The sequence below is a fragment of the Melozone crissalis genome, unplaced genomic scaffold, assembly GCF_028551555.1.
Source record: "Melozone crissalis strain CALT ecotype California unplaced genomic scaffold, PUWL_Pcris_2 ptg000068l_1, whole genome shotgun sequence".
Lineage (NCBI taxonomy): Eukaryota > Metazoa > Chordata > Aves > Passeriformes > Passerellidae > Melozone > Melozone crissalis.
In genome coordinates, this window is record NW_026535846.1 from 22376141 (window position 1) to 22391577 (window position 15437).

General features: G+C 49.4%; 1 protein-coding gene across 2 annotated transcripts in view; it reads left to right on the forward strand.

Annotated features, from left to right (window-relative positions):
- FGF13 (fibroblast growth factor 13) overlaps positions 1-15437 on the forward strand; it is a 196408-nt gene that overhangs the window by 100601 nt on the left and 80370 nt on the right. The window contains exon 2 of one of the 2 annotated variants that reach the window (XM_054289570.1): positions 10504-10671. The exons of the other annotated variant lie outside the window; for it this stretch is intronic. Within the exon in view, the coding sequence (XP_054145545.1) occupies positions 10504-10671 (168 nt within the window). The remainder of the gene's footprint in view (positions 1-10503; positions 10672-15437) is intronic. 2 annotated transcript variants of the gene reach the window in all.

Sequence of the window (15437 nt, forward strand, 5' to 3'; positions counted from 1 at the left end):
GCAGGGTTTGCAGGCCCTGTGTTCTACCCCAGCACTGAGAATTTGTATTCTGAGAGTTGTTTGGGTCAAATATTCAGCTGCTGCAAATTGCCCTGAAGCTTTTCTTGGTATTTTTTTGTTTACTGGAGTTGGTGTGAATCCACATGTTTCAGACATTTACCGCAGTAGCATCCTTCCCATGTTTTAAAGTTTTTCAATCAACTTTCAGAATAATTGGTTTAATTTCTTTGGAGGTCTGTAGAGTCCCAGCAGGCATAAATACACTAATGACAGAAAATAGGGACTTTGATATGGATGATTTCAAAGTGGTACAGAAGCGAGTGTGGTATCCCAAGGCAGCTCCCCAACTACATATGCAGCATGCAATGTCCTTAGTTTGAACAGAGTGGCTTTTTCTGGTAGTAGAATAAGGATCACTTACTAGCTCCTGAAAACCAGAAGCTAATTTATAGCTCAGTGTTGAAACAATGTCTTTTTTCTAAGACACGCATTTGTCTTTGCTAACTTTGATAGACTGTTGTAAGCTGGAGGACTGCAGCATTCGTGCACTGGAATGTGAAATGTGAGGATTTTTTCCTTCAGCTCTGCTGTGGTTACTGCCTTGGGTTGTTTTTTATGTCATTTACGGTGCTGAACATCAATGCGAGCATATTATGCAATGTAGGATAAAAATACACAACGGCAATAACCTCACTGTTGCTGCTGCTCTAACACAACAACCTTCTGTGATCGTTTTGCCCTTTGGTTTCTGGAGGAGTCGATTCCACACGGTGCCCTGCACCTGGGGTGTCTGTGGGTGTCTGAGCAGCAGCAGGAGCTCCCGGCAGGCTCCAGGCGTGTCCCAAGGCTGGCAGTGGGTGCTGATGGCTGTGCAGCTCCCAGGGTGGCACCACTCAGGCACGGAGGTCACCTGAGCAAACGTCTGAATTTCATGGCAGGTTGTGTGGAGATGTGTGCTGCTTTGTAAAGATCTGCATTTCATCTCTGTTCTGTGCCCTTGTCGCCGTGTCCTTCCCCCCGGTGACAGCGTGTCAGTCAGGAGTGACTGCCCAGCTGGCCTTGTTTGAGCAGGCCACGATGTGCTGGGCCACAGCCACCCAGCTGAGCTGTTTCTGCTTTGACTGAGCACACTGCTGGGTTTTAACTCTTTTCTGCATAGCCTTGAAATGCCTCTGGATCAGGCTGCAGAGTGCCAGCAGCGTGGAGCGCAGGTGTGAGCGCAGGTGTGAGCGCAGGTGTGAGCACAGCCACCCCCGTGCCACAGCCATCACTGCTGGGGCTCTGACTGCCCCTGTGCCAGCTCCCTGGGTGCCCCTGGTGCCAGCAGAGCCCTCCCTGCCCCTGCAGCCCAGCTGCTGCCCGTGGCTGCTCAGGGAGCCAGCCCTGCCCTGTGTGACCTGCTGCTGCTGCTGCTCCCCTCTCACCTGCCCTCGCAGCATCCAGCAGCTGGCTCAGCAACTGAACAGCACCACTTGCAGTAAAACAATAATGCCATTTTAGCTCTGCTGGGAGGAAATGATTGTAACTCTGCTGTGCTTGGGCTGCTAGCACAGGGCAGAGGTGTGGGAGTACCATGGCAGCGTACAAAAGAAAGTTGTGGGGAGGCTGAGAAGGATCTCAGTATACAGAACATCTGCTTGGACTCTCCAGGTGATCATCAGGCTGGGCAGTAACAGGAAAGCAGGCTGTTTAGGCTTCTGCTGATTTGTCTTGTTGCTGGTTAAACTGATGGGCAGTGGAAAGAGAAACCCTTCTCTGTGTGTGCAGCGTGTTGTAGCTACTGTGAGTAACAGGGATGGCATAATTACACATGGCTTTCTGCAGAGTCTGGGAGGCTTTAGGTGAGTGTGGAGAGGGGAAAACGCTTTCAAGTACGGTTTCTAAACCTGTGTCAAGTGCAGGCTGTGAAATGCAGTGCATTGATTTCAGGGGAGGGGGAATGGGTGCTGTGGGTGCTGTGGGTGCTGTTCCTCAGTCAGTGCTGCTCAGGGGGATGGAATTTCCCAGATGGGGAAGGAGCTGCTGGGTGCCAGGTTGTTGGGGTGGGTTATTTGTTGGGGTGGGTTATTCAGGCACAGCACGGGGAATGGGTGCTGTGGGTGCTGTTCCTCAGTCGGTGCTGTTAATGACTGTTCATGACTCTGCATGGGCCGGATGGGGAAGGAGCTGCTGGGTGCCAGGTTGTTGGGGTGGGTTATTTGTTGGGGTGGGTTATTCAGGCACAGCACGGGGAATGGGTGCTGTGGGTGCTGTTCCTCAGTCGGTGCTGTTAATGACTGTTCATGACTCTGCATGGGCCGGATGGGGAAGGAGCTGCTGGGTGCCAGGTTGTTGGGGTGGGTTATTTGTTGGGGTGGGTTATTCAGGCACAGCACGGGGAATGGGTGCTGTGGGTGCTGTTCCTCAGTCGGTGCTGTTAATGACTGTTCATGACTCTGCATGGGCCGGATGGGGAAGGAGCTGCTGGGTGCCAGGTTGTTGGGGTGGGTTATTTGTTGGGGTGGGTTATTCAGGCACAGCACGGGCAGCGGGGCTGGGGGGCTGCCCCAGCAGTGGCTGCTGCAGTGGGTGGGCAGCACTCTGGGAACAGAGGTGCCCGGGTAGACAGAGCCTTCTCCTGCTGTGTGAATGACTACACTGAGCTTACAGCTGAGTAGGATTTTTCAACGTGGTGTAACTTGCTGGGTAAATTTTTGGGGTATGCATCAAATGATTTGTGCAAGATCACCTGTGGTGGGAATTCAACATAACCAAAGTTTAGTCTAAGAAATCAATGTGAGAAAATATTGCAGCCTTTCATTTGACTGTTTTACAGTTGAACTGGTTTGTGCACATGTGTTTGTATATAGGGACCCTATCTGCATGAGCCTAAGCATTAACCTGTTAAAATAATTCCCGACATTTAAATGAAGAGCAATGTTAATTTCAGGTTAAATTATACATTTCTTTTCTGAGAGGATTTCTCTGCTGTTCAGAGCTCTCTGCCCCTTTGGGTGGGATGCTGAGGCCCAGCAGGGTCCAGGGTTCTGCTGTTCCCAGGGCTGTGAGAGCACTCTCTGCACCTCTCCGTGGCACACCAGGCTTTTGGCTTCTGCTGAAGAGTTTTCAATGCTTTCCTTTGAGAAATCTCCTCTGAGGCCATTTCTCTGCACAGTTCTTTCTGTAATGAGTGTGAATTTTAAAGCACTCAGTTTCTTCATCCTTCCCTTTGTTAATCCTCAGTAAATGGGGCAAATAATTGGGAGGTGTCACCTGTCCTTTTATGAATGGTGCTTCTGTTCTTGTGTGCCTCTTCCAAGCGAGATGCCCAGGAGCTGCAGCTGCAGTGCCAGCCTCTGAGCTGCTGCTCGTTCCTGCTCCCAGAGGCAGCACTCATCCTTCCACACTTCCAGGAGGGATGCAGTCTATTCTTTGATGATTTTGTTGCCATTTTCAGGCTGCTTTTCCTGGAGGATTCTGATCTTTTTCAGTTCTTCCTTTGTGTTTTTGTTACTTTGGGTTTTTTTTTCTTCTCAACACTAGGGAAGTTTGTCTCTTTTTGTAGCCCAGCTGTTGACAATAATGCTCCATAAATAGGAAGAAAAAAGGCACTTCTCTCTACTTCCCTCATAATCTGAAACTATTCTCCTAGCTCCAAATAGGGCTACATTAATAATTAAATTCTCATTAACGTTACGATACACAAGAGTTTTCTAATACTTCATTAGCAGCAAACTAAAGCTGTGCAAAGCTCTCAAAAACTGCAAGCTTCCCACTCATCCTGGACCTTTCTAGCAGGTCTCCTGGCGCCTTCTCCCCTGCATGCCTGATTTTCTGCATGCTTCCAGGATGTTCTCTTAGAAACAGCGACGCTCCTTGCTTTGCTCCCAGACCTTGTCAGTGAAGAATGTGAGTGCACTGTGGCACCAGTTGTCACAGTGGTGTTTACATTCCCTGTGAGCTGGTCAGAGTGGGGTTATGGTGGGCAGGGGTGAGTGAGGCTCACATTTCCATCTGGAGCTGCTGCCCCTCTCCTCCTGTGTTCACGGTGCTCCTGTCCTGTGCTGGTGGAGCAGAAGGAGAAATGTCTAAATGTGTGCTCCAGCAGCTGGGGTGGCAGCACAGCTTCATCCCAAGGCCAGATCCTTCCTTGGTGGCTGTGCAGTTTGGGTGCTTCATCTTCTGCCGCTGGCCAGGCCAGCCTGCTGTGCAGTGCCCTCCTTGAGGCAGCCCCTGGTGCCCAGCAGCGTCCCAGTTGTGCACTGGTGTGCTCCCAGTGCTCCCAGTGCTCCCAGTGCCTGCAGCTTCCCAAACTCGCACTGCACAAAGAGGAGTGGCACCCTGGGCATTGCTGTCTGTCTGCTGTGCTGCATGCCCCAGCCCCCTGCTTGGAAAGCAGCCAGCTTGCATTGCTTCAGCAGATGGAAAACTGCAGAGCGCTCCGAACAGGCAGGGAAGAAATGTTCGTGCAGTCATTCATTCCGTCATTCATTTCATTTATTTATTCCTTCAGTCATTCATTTATTCATTCCTTCAGTCATTCATTCCTTCATTTATTCATTCCTTCATTTATTCATTCTTTCACTCATTCATTCTTTCATTCAGGGACAAGCACAGCACAGCACTGAGCTGAGCTGCAGAGTTTAAATGACAGTGGGCACACATGGCATGGCAAACCACAGCTCCTGATGGCTGGGAAGGGAAAGGTGCTGGCTCTGCTCCCTGGGGCTGTTCCTCAATAAATTGGGGCTGTTCCTCAGTAAATTGGGGCTGTTCCTCAGTAAATTTGGGCTGTTCCTCAGCCCTGTCCCTGAGCAGTGGGTACAATTTGCAGGGTGCCCCTCAGCCCTGTCCCTGCCCTGGGAGCTCCTGTTCAGCTGTACCCTGAGCAGCCAAGGCAGGGCTCAGCCAGGGCTGCCTGGTGGCACAGGCTGGCACAGGGTGCCTGGTGGCACCGGGTCCCTGGCACAGCTGGAACATGAGGCTCTCTGCAGAAACCCTGCTGCCGCTCCCACAGGGAAACAGGAGATGCATTCTGAGCAGCATTTATCAACAAATGTTTGATGTCTGTGCCTTTGTCTGTAGTATCCACAAGGATCTAAATGCAGCCTTATCTGGGTAGTCTTTGCAGGGGATAACAGCCTATTACTGCTAGCAGTTAATCCAATTACTCTTTTACGTCAAGGGGGAGTGTTCTGTGCAAATATTTTTGGAAGATCTGAAAAAAGTTATTCTATGTGTGACCCAAAGAGAGCATATTTCAGAATTTTTCAGCAGATCAAAAGGTTAAGAAATTTCTACATATGTTGGAGGAAATATGGTGCAAAGAGGTGTCAGCTTTCAGTTTTGATCACAAGGCAGTCACTTATTTAAAATAGAAAGATATTTCACGATGGAAAGTAGTTTCAAATCAGAAAATAAATCACTATCTGAAATCATCAGAGAAATTCTTTGATGTGGGAATGAAGATGGAGCTGTGCAAACCTTAAGAGTTGATACAGCAATGAGATGTTTTGCCTAGAGTAGGTTTCAGCCATGTAATTCTGGCTCACTTGGCTCCTGGTTCTCCAGTGAGGATTTCTCTGAGTGCCTCAGCTGGGGCTGTGCAGGAGCTGTGAGTGATGCCCCTGGAGCTGGAATATTCTGAGCCTACTTTTAATTCTGAAAACTCACCCAAAGGAAGTTGTGTCTTTCACAAGGTATTTTTGCTGCTTCGTTCCTTTCAGTTTGAAATGAGCTGGTGTGGTGCCTGGCTTTGGGGGTGTGCTGGGGAGGAAGGAGTGGTGCAAAATGAGGGACTCCAGAAATGGCTTGCTGTGAATAAAAATTAGAGAATTGGCTGCTTGTGCTTCCTGTAATATCTGTGTTCATTGTGAAAACTGCAAGTCAGAGTCAACCAGACTTCAAAGTTGGGAGCACACAGCTGCAAGCTGAAAATAAGATTTGTGGGTGATGCAGAAGTGCCAGAAAGGCTGTTTGGTAAGAATACTTCATCAAGATTTGGCAAAGCTTAATGTGAAATGGTTTGGATAGACTGTGTTGTCATTAAGAGGTTCTGAGTGTTTTACAAGCCCAGAATAGAATTTTTTTTTTCAATTAGCTTGCAAGTATTGTTGTGCTCTGAGTTTGTTATGTGCAGGTGGCTGACAAAAAAATCCCACCTTCAATGGGAGAAATTAGGAGGCAAGCAAAGCAGTGATGAAAAGAGAACTTCTGCTGCCCAAAGACCTGAGAGATTTTCATCAGCTGTCTCAAAAATGGTATTACAGCTGAATACCCCACTTTGATACCCTTCCCTGTCCTACAGGCACTCGAAGCAAGTTATTTTAGAGAGGTTTTTTTTAGACTTGTTCCTGTAAGGAGCTGAAGGCAACTTGCTAGCCTAATGTTTCCCCTAAAAGGAAAAAAAGAATAATTCCTGATAGCTCCAAAGGGCCCCAGGGCCTGGGGCAGCTCAGCTGGGACCTTCATTGATTTCCTTGGTGGGGTCAGCGAGGCAGAGCAGGAGGGAGGGGCTGGGGAGCATCGCTGCTCTGTGTGCTGGGGTGACACTGGGGGAGTGACACTGGGGAGTGACATTGGGGAGTGACAGTGACACTGGGGAGTGACACTGGGGAGTGACATTGGGGAGTGACAGTGACACTGGGGAGTGACACTGGGGCATGGCAATGACACTGGGGGAGTGACAGTGACATTGGGGAGTGACAGTGACACTGGGGAGTGACACTGGGGCATGGCAATGACACTGGGGGAGTGACAGTGACATTGGGGAGTGACAGTGACACTGGGGGAGTGACACTGGGGCATGACAATGACACTGGGGGGGTGACACTGGGGCATGGCAATGACACTGGGGGAGTGACAGTGACATTGGGAAGTGACAGTGACACTGGGGGAGTGACACTGGGGCATGACAATGACACTGGGGGGGTGACACTGGGGCATGGCAATGACACTGGGGGAGTGACAGTGACATTGGGGAGTGACAGTGACTGTGGGGAGGTGACAGTGACACTGGGGGGGTGACACTGGGGCATGGCAATGACACTGGGGGAGTGACAGTGACATTGGGGAGTGACAGTGACTGTGGGGAGGTGACAGTGACACTGGGGGGGTGACACTGGGGAGGTGACAGTGTGGAGGTGACACTGGGGGGGCATTGGCTGCTGCTCTCAATATTCCACACAGCTACGCTGGGGGAATGGTTTTCCCTGCCCTGTGCCAAAGAGAAGGGATTTCTTCACTTTGTGGGTGCAGGATTTCAGAGGTGCTCTGCTGCTCTCTGCAGCTTGAGGACCTTGTGGGTACAGACACAACTTCAGTCCTTCCAAAATGCCAGGAAAATGAATTTATTGCAAGTGTAAGTGTCCTAAGCCTCACAGCATGTAAAATTAACCACTGTGAAGAGTTAGCGAACTGAGGAAAATCCATGTTTCAGGTAATGACCTGAAAGGTTCAGGCAGGAGGGAATGGAAGTACAATTTCTTTGTTTAAGTTGTGTCATACGTGCAGGAACAATAGTCCAGCAGGAGCAGGAGGATTTGTTGTGCCTGGATTTTATTTACCCTATGGTTGCTCTAGCCTGTAGCGAGCAGAGCAGAAGCCTCTCTCTGTAAAACCAGGGAGAAAGATATTTCCTTACAGCTTTAATAAAGTCTGAATTACATCAAAGATGATGCGGTTGGAACCCGAGCCAAGGCCTATGGACAGGGCTGATGTTATGGTTTCTGGCAATTCTGGATGGGACTGAAATGCACTTGGACAGAAAAGAAAGACACAAACCAGCAGACTGTTTAGCTGGTGTGTTTATATAAAGTAAACATGTTTGAATTTATCTTGAAAAACATCCTGGTGCCAGCAGCCATTCTAAAGATTGCTTTCTCTCAGTAAAGCTTACAGGAAGAAAAAATTTTTTTTCCTAGTGGCTTGTTGACAGCAAGTTTTTATTAATGTAATTATTATTATTTTATTTAAGCTTAAGAAAATGCTACAGGGTGATATTTAGCAAGCTGAATGTTTTGATTAGGAAACATAATAGTTACTGCAGTTATTTTATATTCACTGCTAAGCAAATTCCTCTCAGCTGCTGTGGGTTTGGTCTCTGTCAGATTGTAGGGGAAGAAAACAGGGTTCATTTCCTTAAAGCTATGTAGTAGTTATTTATCACTTTCATCTGAGAATCTACAAGTGAGTGAGAATATAGAAGAATATACGAGTGAGTGAGCAGTGTATTAATGACCTGTGTCCATGGCAGGTGTAGTCTTATCCCTGTTTTATTCTGGGCAGATGGGAATGTAGAGCACCAGTGTGTTCTGCCATGAGGATGGGCTGTGGACCCTGGTGGGGCATTCCCACCCCAGTGAATCTGTAAAGGCATGGGCCCTGGTGTGGAGCATTCCCACCCCAGTGATCTGCGTGCAGCGGTGATGGGGTGTGGGTCCCTCGCTGAAGGTGTGGGCCCTGGTGGGGCTATTCCCATCCCAGTGAATCTGAGCCTTTGTTGGCTTTGGGGTGTGGGTCCCTCACTGATGGTGTGGGCCCTGGTGGGGAGCATTTCCACCCCAGCGATCTGCGTGCAGCGGTGATGGGGTGTGGGTCCCTCGCTGAAGGTGTGGGCCCTGGTGGGGCTATTCCCATCCCAGTGAATCTGAGCCTTTGTTGGCTTTGGGCTTTGGGGTGTGGGTCCCTCACTGATGGTGTGGGCCCTGGTGTGGGGCATTCCCACCCCAGTGATCTGTGTGCAGGGTCATGGGGTGTGTAGGCCCTGGTGAGGCACAGGTTGTGCCTTTTGCCCCCCAGCTTGCCTGGGCTGGCACAGGGCCCTGCACAATGGTGTCAGGCACTGTTTGCCCAGTCCTGACGGGGGGATCCCCCTTGGCGCTGCTCTGCAGGTGCTGAAGCTCTGAGCTCACACACACCAAGGCGTGCTTGAGGGCTGACCCTGCAGGACCTGTGGGTGCTGGCTCCTGGTAATTGCTGCCACAGCTGCCCTTGGGGCTCGGTGTGCTCCCTGAGCTCAGCCTGCCCTTCCAGAGGAAACTGCCACTGCTGAGTGATGAAATGGCAGCCCAGACCTCGTGCTCCACTGACCTGCTGCTCCTTTTGAACCACTTGCGCTGTCCCCCTTGATCATGCACCCCTTTTAATGGCACTTTCTATAGATTATTAGAGTGTGTTACTGCTGCTGGGTGGAGTCTAATGAAGCAGCAGCAGCCAAGGTGCAAGGTTTCCCTGCTGGATTAATGAGGGCTTGAGAGAAGGTGCCTGCCCACTGTGAGCAGAACAACTGTCAATTTTAATTTATCTCCCAGATATGACTCCTACCAAGGAAGAAATCCAGTGCATGAGGATGCAATGGGGTAATTGTTTGAGGGGGTTCATGTTTAAATCTGATGGTTTTTAAGATGTCCATGTGTTGGCAGATATTTAGGAAGCACTTCATTGTTAGAATTAATGGCCATCAGTTTGAGAAACAAAAAAACTTTCCTAGTGCATGCTAGTGCATGTTTTAGACTAGCCTATCAGTAGTTACTTATTGCTGAAATTCTTGGATTTTTTTTTTTTAATTTTTGGTTTTTTTCACGTAGGGGTGGGGAATCCAAGTTTGGTTTTGGGTATGGTTTTATATCTCTGTGTTACACTGTGAATAACAATTGGTGGTTGGAGGCTGTCCTGTGAAAAAGCAGCTAATTTTTGTTCATGGGAGATGATCTGTGCCTGAAGCTGTGAGCTGAGGAATCTCACTATCTCTGTTATTAAGGCTTCATTTTTTTAGATAGTGGAAAAGTGTTTCAATTCATTCCGGTAATGTAATACTTTGAGGTAGCTGGAACTTTCTTTATGCTATAAATTTTATCTTTTTGCCATTTAATAGTCTGACCCCATTCAGAAACATTTCAGACTGCATTATTAATGGCAGTATTGATTTATAAGATCAACTTTAAAAACTACTTGCTGTTTTACAAGAAAACCATCAGAAGGATTAATGGGCTTTCTCTTTGTACATCTACACTTCTGTCTGTTGAAAATGTCACTGGATTATCTGTGCTCTGAGGGATGGGGTGTAATTCCATGTCCTGATAAAGGCCTGTCCTTGGTGCTTTGGGGAGCGGGTTCCTGAAGGTGGGAGGGTGTTGGTGCAGAACTGCCTGTGCCAGGCCATGGAAGCACAGAGTTGGGTTTGCTTTTCCCCCAGTGTGCATGCAGAACGGGTAGGGATGCTGTGGGAGGATGAGGCAGATGCAGGAGGAGCTGTGCTGCTGCTCAGAGCGGGTGTTGTTCTGCTGTTTATCAAAGCTGCATGAAAGGGATGAACTGTGGAGGTTTATGAGAAGCATTGTTTATAAAAGTGAATGTTTTTTCCCACCATGACTAAGATCCTTTACACTTTACTGTTTATTTTCCTTCCCGTGACCCTTTCTTGCCCTCTGTCTTTCCCCACCCTGACGTTCTGTAGTTGATTTGCTTCTCGGGGTCGCTTTCCTGGGGCTCTAACCTGAGTTATTTTGTTGTGTGGTGACACAGTTATGGATGACGCTCCCCCTGGCACTCAGGAGTACATTATGTTACGGCAAGATTCCATCCAATCTGCGGAATTAAAGAAAAAAGAGTCCCCTTTTCGTGCTAAGTGTCACGAAATCTTCTGCTGCCCTCTGAAGCAAGTGCACCTCAAAGAGAACACAGAGCCGGAAGGTTTGTGCACTTTGGGTCCATGTTCTGTCTGTGGGGTCCCCTCTCCCTGTGTGTGCTGTGTGTGCCAGGCTGTGTGGGGGGAGCCGTGCACTGTCCCTTGCTTGCCTGTCTGATGCCCACAGGACGCTGCAGCTGAGCCCCACGGGAGCCCTCTGGGGCGGAGGCAGCGCTGCTTTCCCTCCAGTAAACTCGGTTTGTTTGGCTCCCACCATTAACACTGCCCTTTCTTTTGGCTGCCTGAAGCTGCTTGCTCCTCAAAGGCATCGGCTCCCAGTTCTTTGCAGTGACTCCTGGAGCTGCACTCTGCTCTAAGCCTGGCCCTCAGACCAGACTCGGCTTGGCCCCAGCACCTTGCACTCCATAAGGCTTCTGCATAGTGCTAGAGAATGCTCATGGCAGCTGTTCTGGGTGAAGCAGGATGAACTTTGTCTGTAGTGCACGCCTGGTTGCATTTTGGGAAATGAAATGCATGCAGAGCAGAAAAAAAAAAAAAAGTAGATTGTTTTCCTTTTCAGATGAAGCAAAGGTATGGTCTCTCCTCATGCTGTGTTTACTGATATGAAATTGCCAAGGAGAGGTATATCTCGTTCATCTAGTGTGCATAAGATTAAGCTATTTTAAATATCATTTTTTAATACTTTCTCTTATTGTTCTATATGTGTTTTGCATTACTGCTTCATATTCCACGTGGTAAGCCTTTACTTTTTGCATAAGCTCCAGTATCTGCCAAGACAAATAATGCTACTGCTGGTAGAAGTGTTTTAAGATGAAATATTCAGGGCTGGATTTTGCCACAATCGAGTCTGCAGGAACAGCAGAGTGAGCAGGTTGGAGTTCTTATCACAAATCAGTTGTATTATTCTCTCTGTAATGATGGGCATCAGTTCCTGAGCTGTCACTATTAGCCCAAAATATTTCAGTCAATTGCTTTCTTCTGTTACGTTCTCCAAATTTTGCATGAATGTTCTTTGCACCACCTCTGGGAGATTTGTGTCTTTTAAAATAAAAGTATTTTATTAAAATAGCATTTATCATCTCACCAGAAATATTAACTCAATACACATTGTGGTTTGAGGCTTGGGGAGAGGTTTCTTGTTCCAGTGATGATGTAACTGAATGGTAAAGTTGGGGTTTGAAGAAGGTCCATTTGTCCTCTCAGTCCTGGGCTGCCCTGACAGAAGCTGTGATTTGATGACTCAGTGAGGATGAAGGACAGGTGACTCCTGTGGCACTCTCCTGGCTTGGCAGACGTCATGGATTCCGTGTCATCTGTCAGGGTTTGTGTTGTTGGTGAGTGAATTCGGAGCCCAGAACTGTTCCTGACAAGCTCCTCTGGGACGATGATGGCACCTGAGCTGCCACAGGTGCTCAGCCCGCGGTGAGCGGGAAGATTCCATGGCCAGGGGCACGAAGGAGAGCTGGGCCCCACAGCTGCCATCGCTGACATGCTGTGTGTGAATGCTCCGCGTGCTGTGTGGAACTCCAGAGAAGCTCGTGCCTGTTCCAGTGCAGCCTACACTGGGAGCTGGGCTGCTGCAGAGGGCTGGCTCCTGCCTGGCTGATCCTTTAGTGAATAAACCACCAGTTCCCAGCCCAGAGCCTGCCCAGGAGGAGTGAGGAAAGCAGAGCAGTGCTGGGCCTTTTCTCTGCAGAGTCTCCGGGGGACGTGGTTTGGTTCAGTGTTGGGAAATTCGGGACCTGTGGCAAAGGCTGGCCCAGTGCAGGCTGGGGGAAGACCTGGGAGCATCAGAGCGGCCGTGGTGTTCCTGGAAGCCAAGAGTTGCTCTTCTTGTGTTCTCCGTGAATCTGCAGTGTCTGGCTCCAGCAGCAGCTGTGTTACCCCCTCCTCCATGGCACATGGCACTGGTGCTCATTCCTTCCCAGGAAAGCATTTCCTCCACGGCACTGGTGCTCATTCATTCCCAGGAAAGGATTTCCCCCATGGCACTGGTGCTCATTCCTTCCCAGGAAAGCATTTCCCCCATGGCACGTGGCACTGGTGCTCATTCCCAGGAAAACATCTGGCTCGGAAGGAAGGCTTGCCATCCTCCATCGCCGTGCCCAGGGATGAGTGTGTCTCCCTTGTGTGTCCCTCCTCTCCTCCAGGAGTGTTGCATTCCCAGACAGGCACAAGGAGCCGTGGCCACACTGGCTGGCCTGTGACCACCTGAGGGGTGCCAGCCTTTGCTGGGGTGTGATTTCTGTGTTTCTCTGGCAGATGTTGTCTCTAGCATGGAGGGAGAACATCTGACCAGGAATCCTTGTAGCCTCTCTTGTAGCTCAGGTTGCCTGGGCTGCATTTATCTTTTCCTTCAGAATCTGTGAATTGCCTGGAAAGTGGTACCAGACCCACTGAAAGACTGATGTGTGCCATCCTCAGTGGTTTGTTGGCATGGAACTTGAAGAATGTTCATAGTGAGGTGATCTGAACTGTGCTTTCCACAGTCCATGGAAGTTAATGGAGTGGCTGAAACAAATCCCAGCAGAAATCTCTTCCAGTGTGAGCCCAGCACTTAACAGCTCAGTTGTGCTGATAGGATAAAGGAAAAGGAATGTTTAAACTTGTTACTGTGGCACAAATTACACATTTTTGAAGGTACTGGAAAGTGTGACAACCAGGAAGCTGTTAGCAAAGTTCTCCAAGTGAAATGTCATCATGGAAGTTTTATGGAAAATTGCAGACTTGGAAGACTCCACATAGAGTACAAAAATGCCTTTTTAATCTGCTGAATAATGGCATGGGAACACACAGCAAAGGCTGCATGTTTCTAACTGTGCAACTCTCTTATTTAGATGATGGATTTCTCTGCACCTTTTAACCACTTTCATACAGGGGTGGTGCTTGGGGAGCCTCATTTATCACTTCAGGATTTGCACTCCCTAGGCAGGAAGGATGACACCAGGTAAAAGATTTTCCAGGCTTTTCGTAGGGGTGTTTGGGGAGTTCTGCTGTTTGCTGAGAGACTTGAATGCCACATCACACTGGTGTCTGAGCCTGGTGGCCCATCAATTCTCATCTCTTGGGCCTGTTCCTAAAAGCAAAAGTGGAATGAGAAAATGAGATCCATGTTTTCTGATCTGCCTTGGTTTCCTGCTCTTCTCCCCACACCCCCTTGCCTGCCTGCAGCATCATCTCTGTTCCTCTGGACGTGCCCCAGGTGCCCCTCAGGAAGCAGCTCCAGGGCAGCCCTGGGTACCAGCCTGGGGGACACAGAGAGGGTCCTGGGCCAGTGGCTGCAGGGTGGGAGGAAGGAGGAGAGATGGGGATCCCAGTGGTGAGATCTGCCAGGTGTGGAGGTGTCCCCTGAGCCCCGTGGCAGCAGGGGATGCTGCAGGTGGGGCTGCAGGGGATGCTCCAGCCTGGGCTGCAGGGGATGCTCCAGGTGGGGCTGCAGGGGATGCTCCAGGTGGGGCTGCAGGGGATGCTCCAGGTGGGGCTGCAGGGGATGCTCCAGCCTGGGCACAGGGGATGCTCCAGCCTGGGCAGCAGCGCATGCTCCAGCCTGGGCAGCAGCGCATGCTCCAGCCTGGGCAGCAGGGCATGCTCCAGCCTGGGCTGCAGGGGATGCTCCAGCCCTCCCTGCTACCCTGGGACACCTGGGACTGGGTAAGAGCTGAGCTGCTGCTGTGTTCTGCATCTGCCCAGCTTTGTGTTCCCAGAGTCATGCCACAGTTTGCAATGCAAGGCAGTAAAACAAGCAGAGCTGACACCTTTACCTGGATGCTGCTCCTCTGGGCATTGGGCATTGTTTACAATTGCATCCAGCAGCAGCAGCAAAACACAGAGTGCTTTTGTAGCTTCCCTCAAGCCAGGAATACACTGCTAGCAGGAGAAGGGCCATCTGAAGTACATTTTGCAGCTATTTGTTCTCTTAAATAGTTTAAACATAAGCTGCTGCTGCTATCTGTATAAAACATGGTTACATAAAAAGGAGTCAGCTCCTGGAAAACTAATTTGAGTTGTATTATTACATCCAGGGAAGGGAATAAAATGAGAAATGTTTTTAAAAACAGCCATTGGTTAGTCACAGTCACACAGTCAGGAGTCTTGGACACTCGCCCATAGTTCTGTTTTCTTGTGGGATTTTTTTTTTTGCCTTTTTCTATTTTTTCTTTTTTTTTGGTAACATTTAGTCTCCCTCCAGGCATACATAACCTTTTTACACAGAAAAGCAGACAAGCATGGCAAAATCCGTACTGGGGATGGGGAGAGGGCAATCTGGGATAGCAGCTGGTAAGGAGGAAGGCAGCTCTCCTCAACCAACAGGAAATCTGATTAGATAGAAAATGTTAAGGATGCTAATGTGAAACAGGCAGCTCTGTGGTTGCCCTTGACAATGGCTTGTTCTCTCAGCCCTGGCAGTGCTGGGTGAGGCACAGGGAGGTGTTCAGGCACATGGTGTGGGGGCTGCCCCTTGCCCTGCTCCCTGGCACGGCACTTGTGGCAGCAGCAGAGAGTGCAGCCTTCATACTGTAATGCAGAGTGTCCCTTGGGTGCTCTGAGCCTCGTGTCACCACTGAGAGCACTGTCACCTGGCACTCTGATTGCATCCTTCTCTTCTAGGCCAATCGGCCCTATTAGCCCTGCTCCCTCATTTCACTATGGTAATGCCTATTTCTGCATTTTAGAGGAGAAGAGGAAAGAAGGGTGAGGAGAACTGTGTTTGGTGAGAGGTTTTTGAACTTCGCATATTGTTCAGAACTAAAAGTGACTTTGTGTTCCAGTGAGGAATCCCAGGAACAGGCACAGTGTCCAGGACATGGCG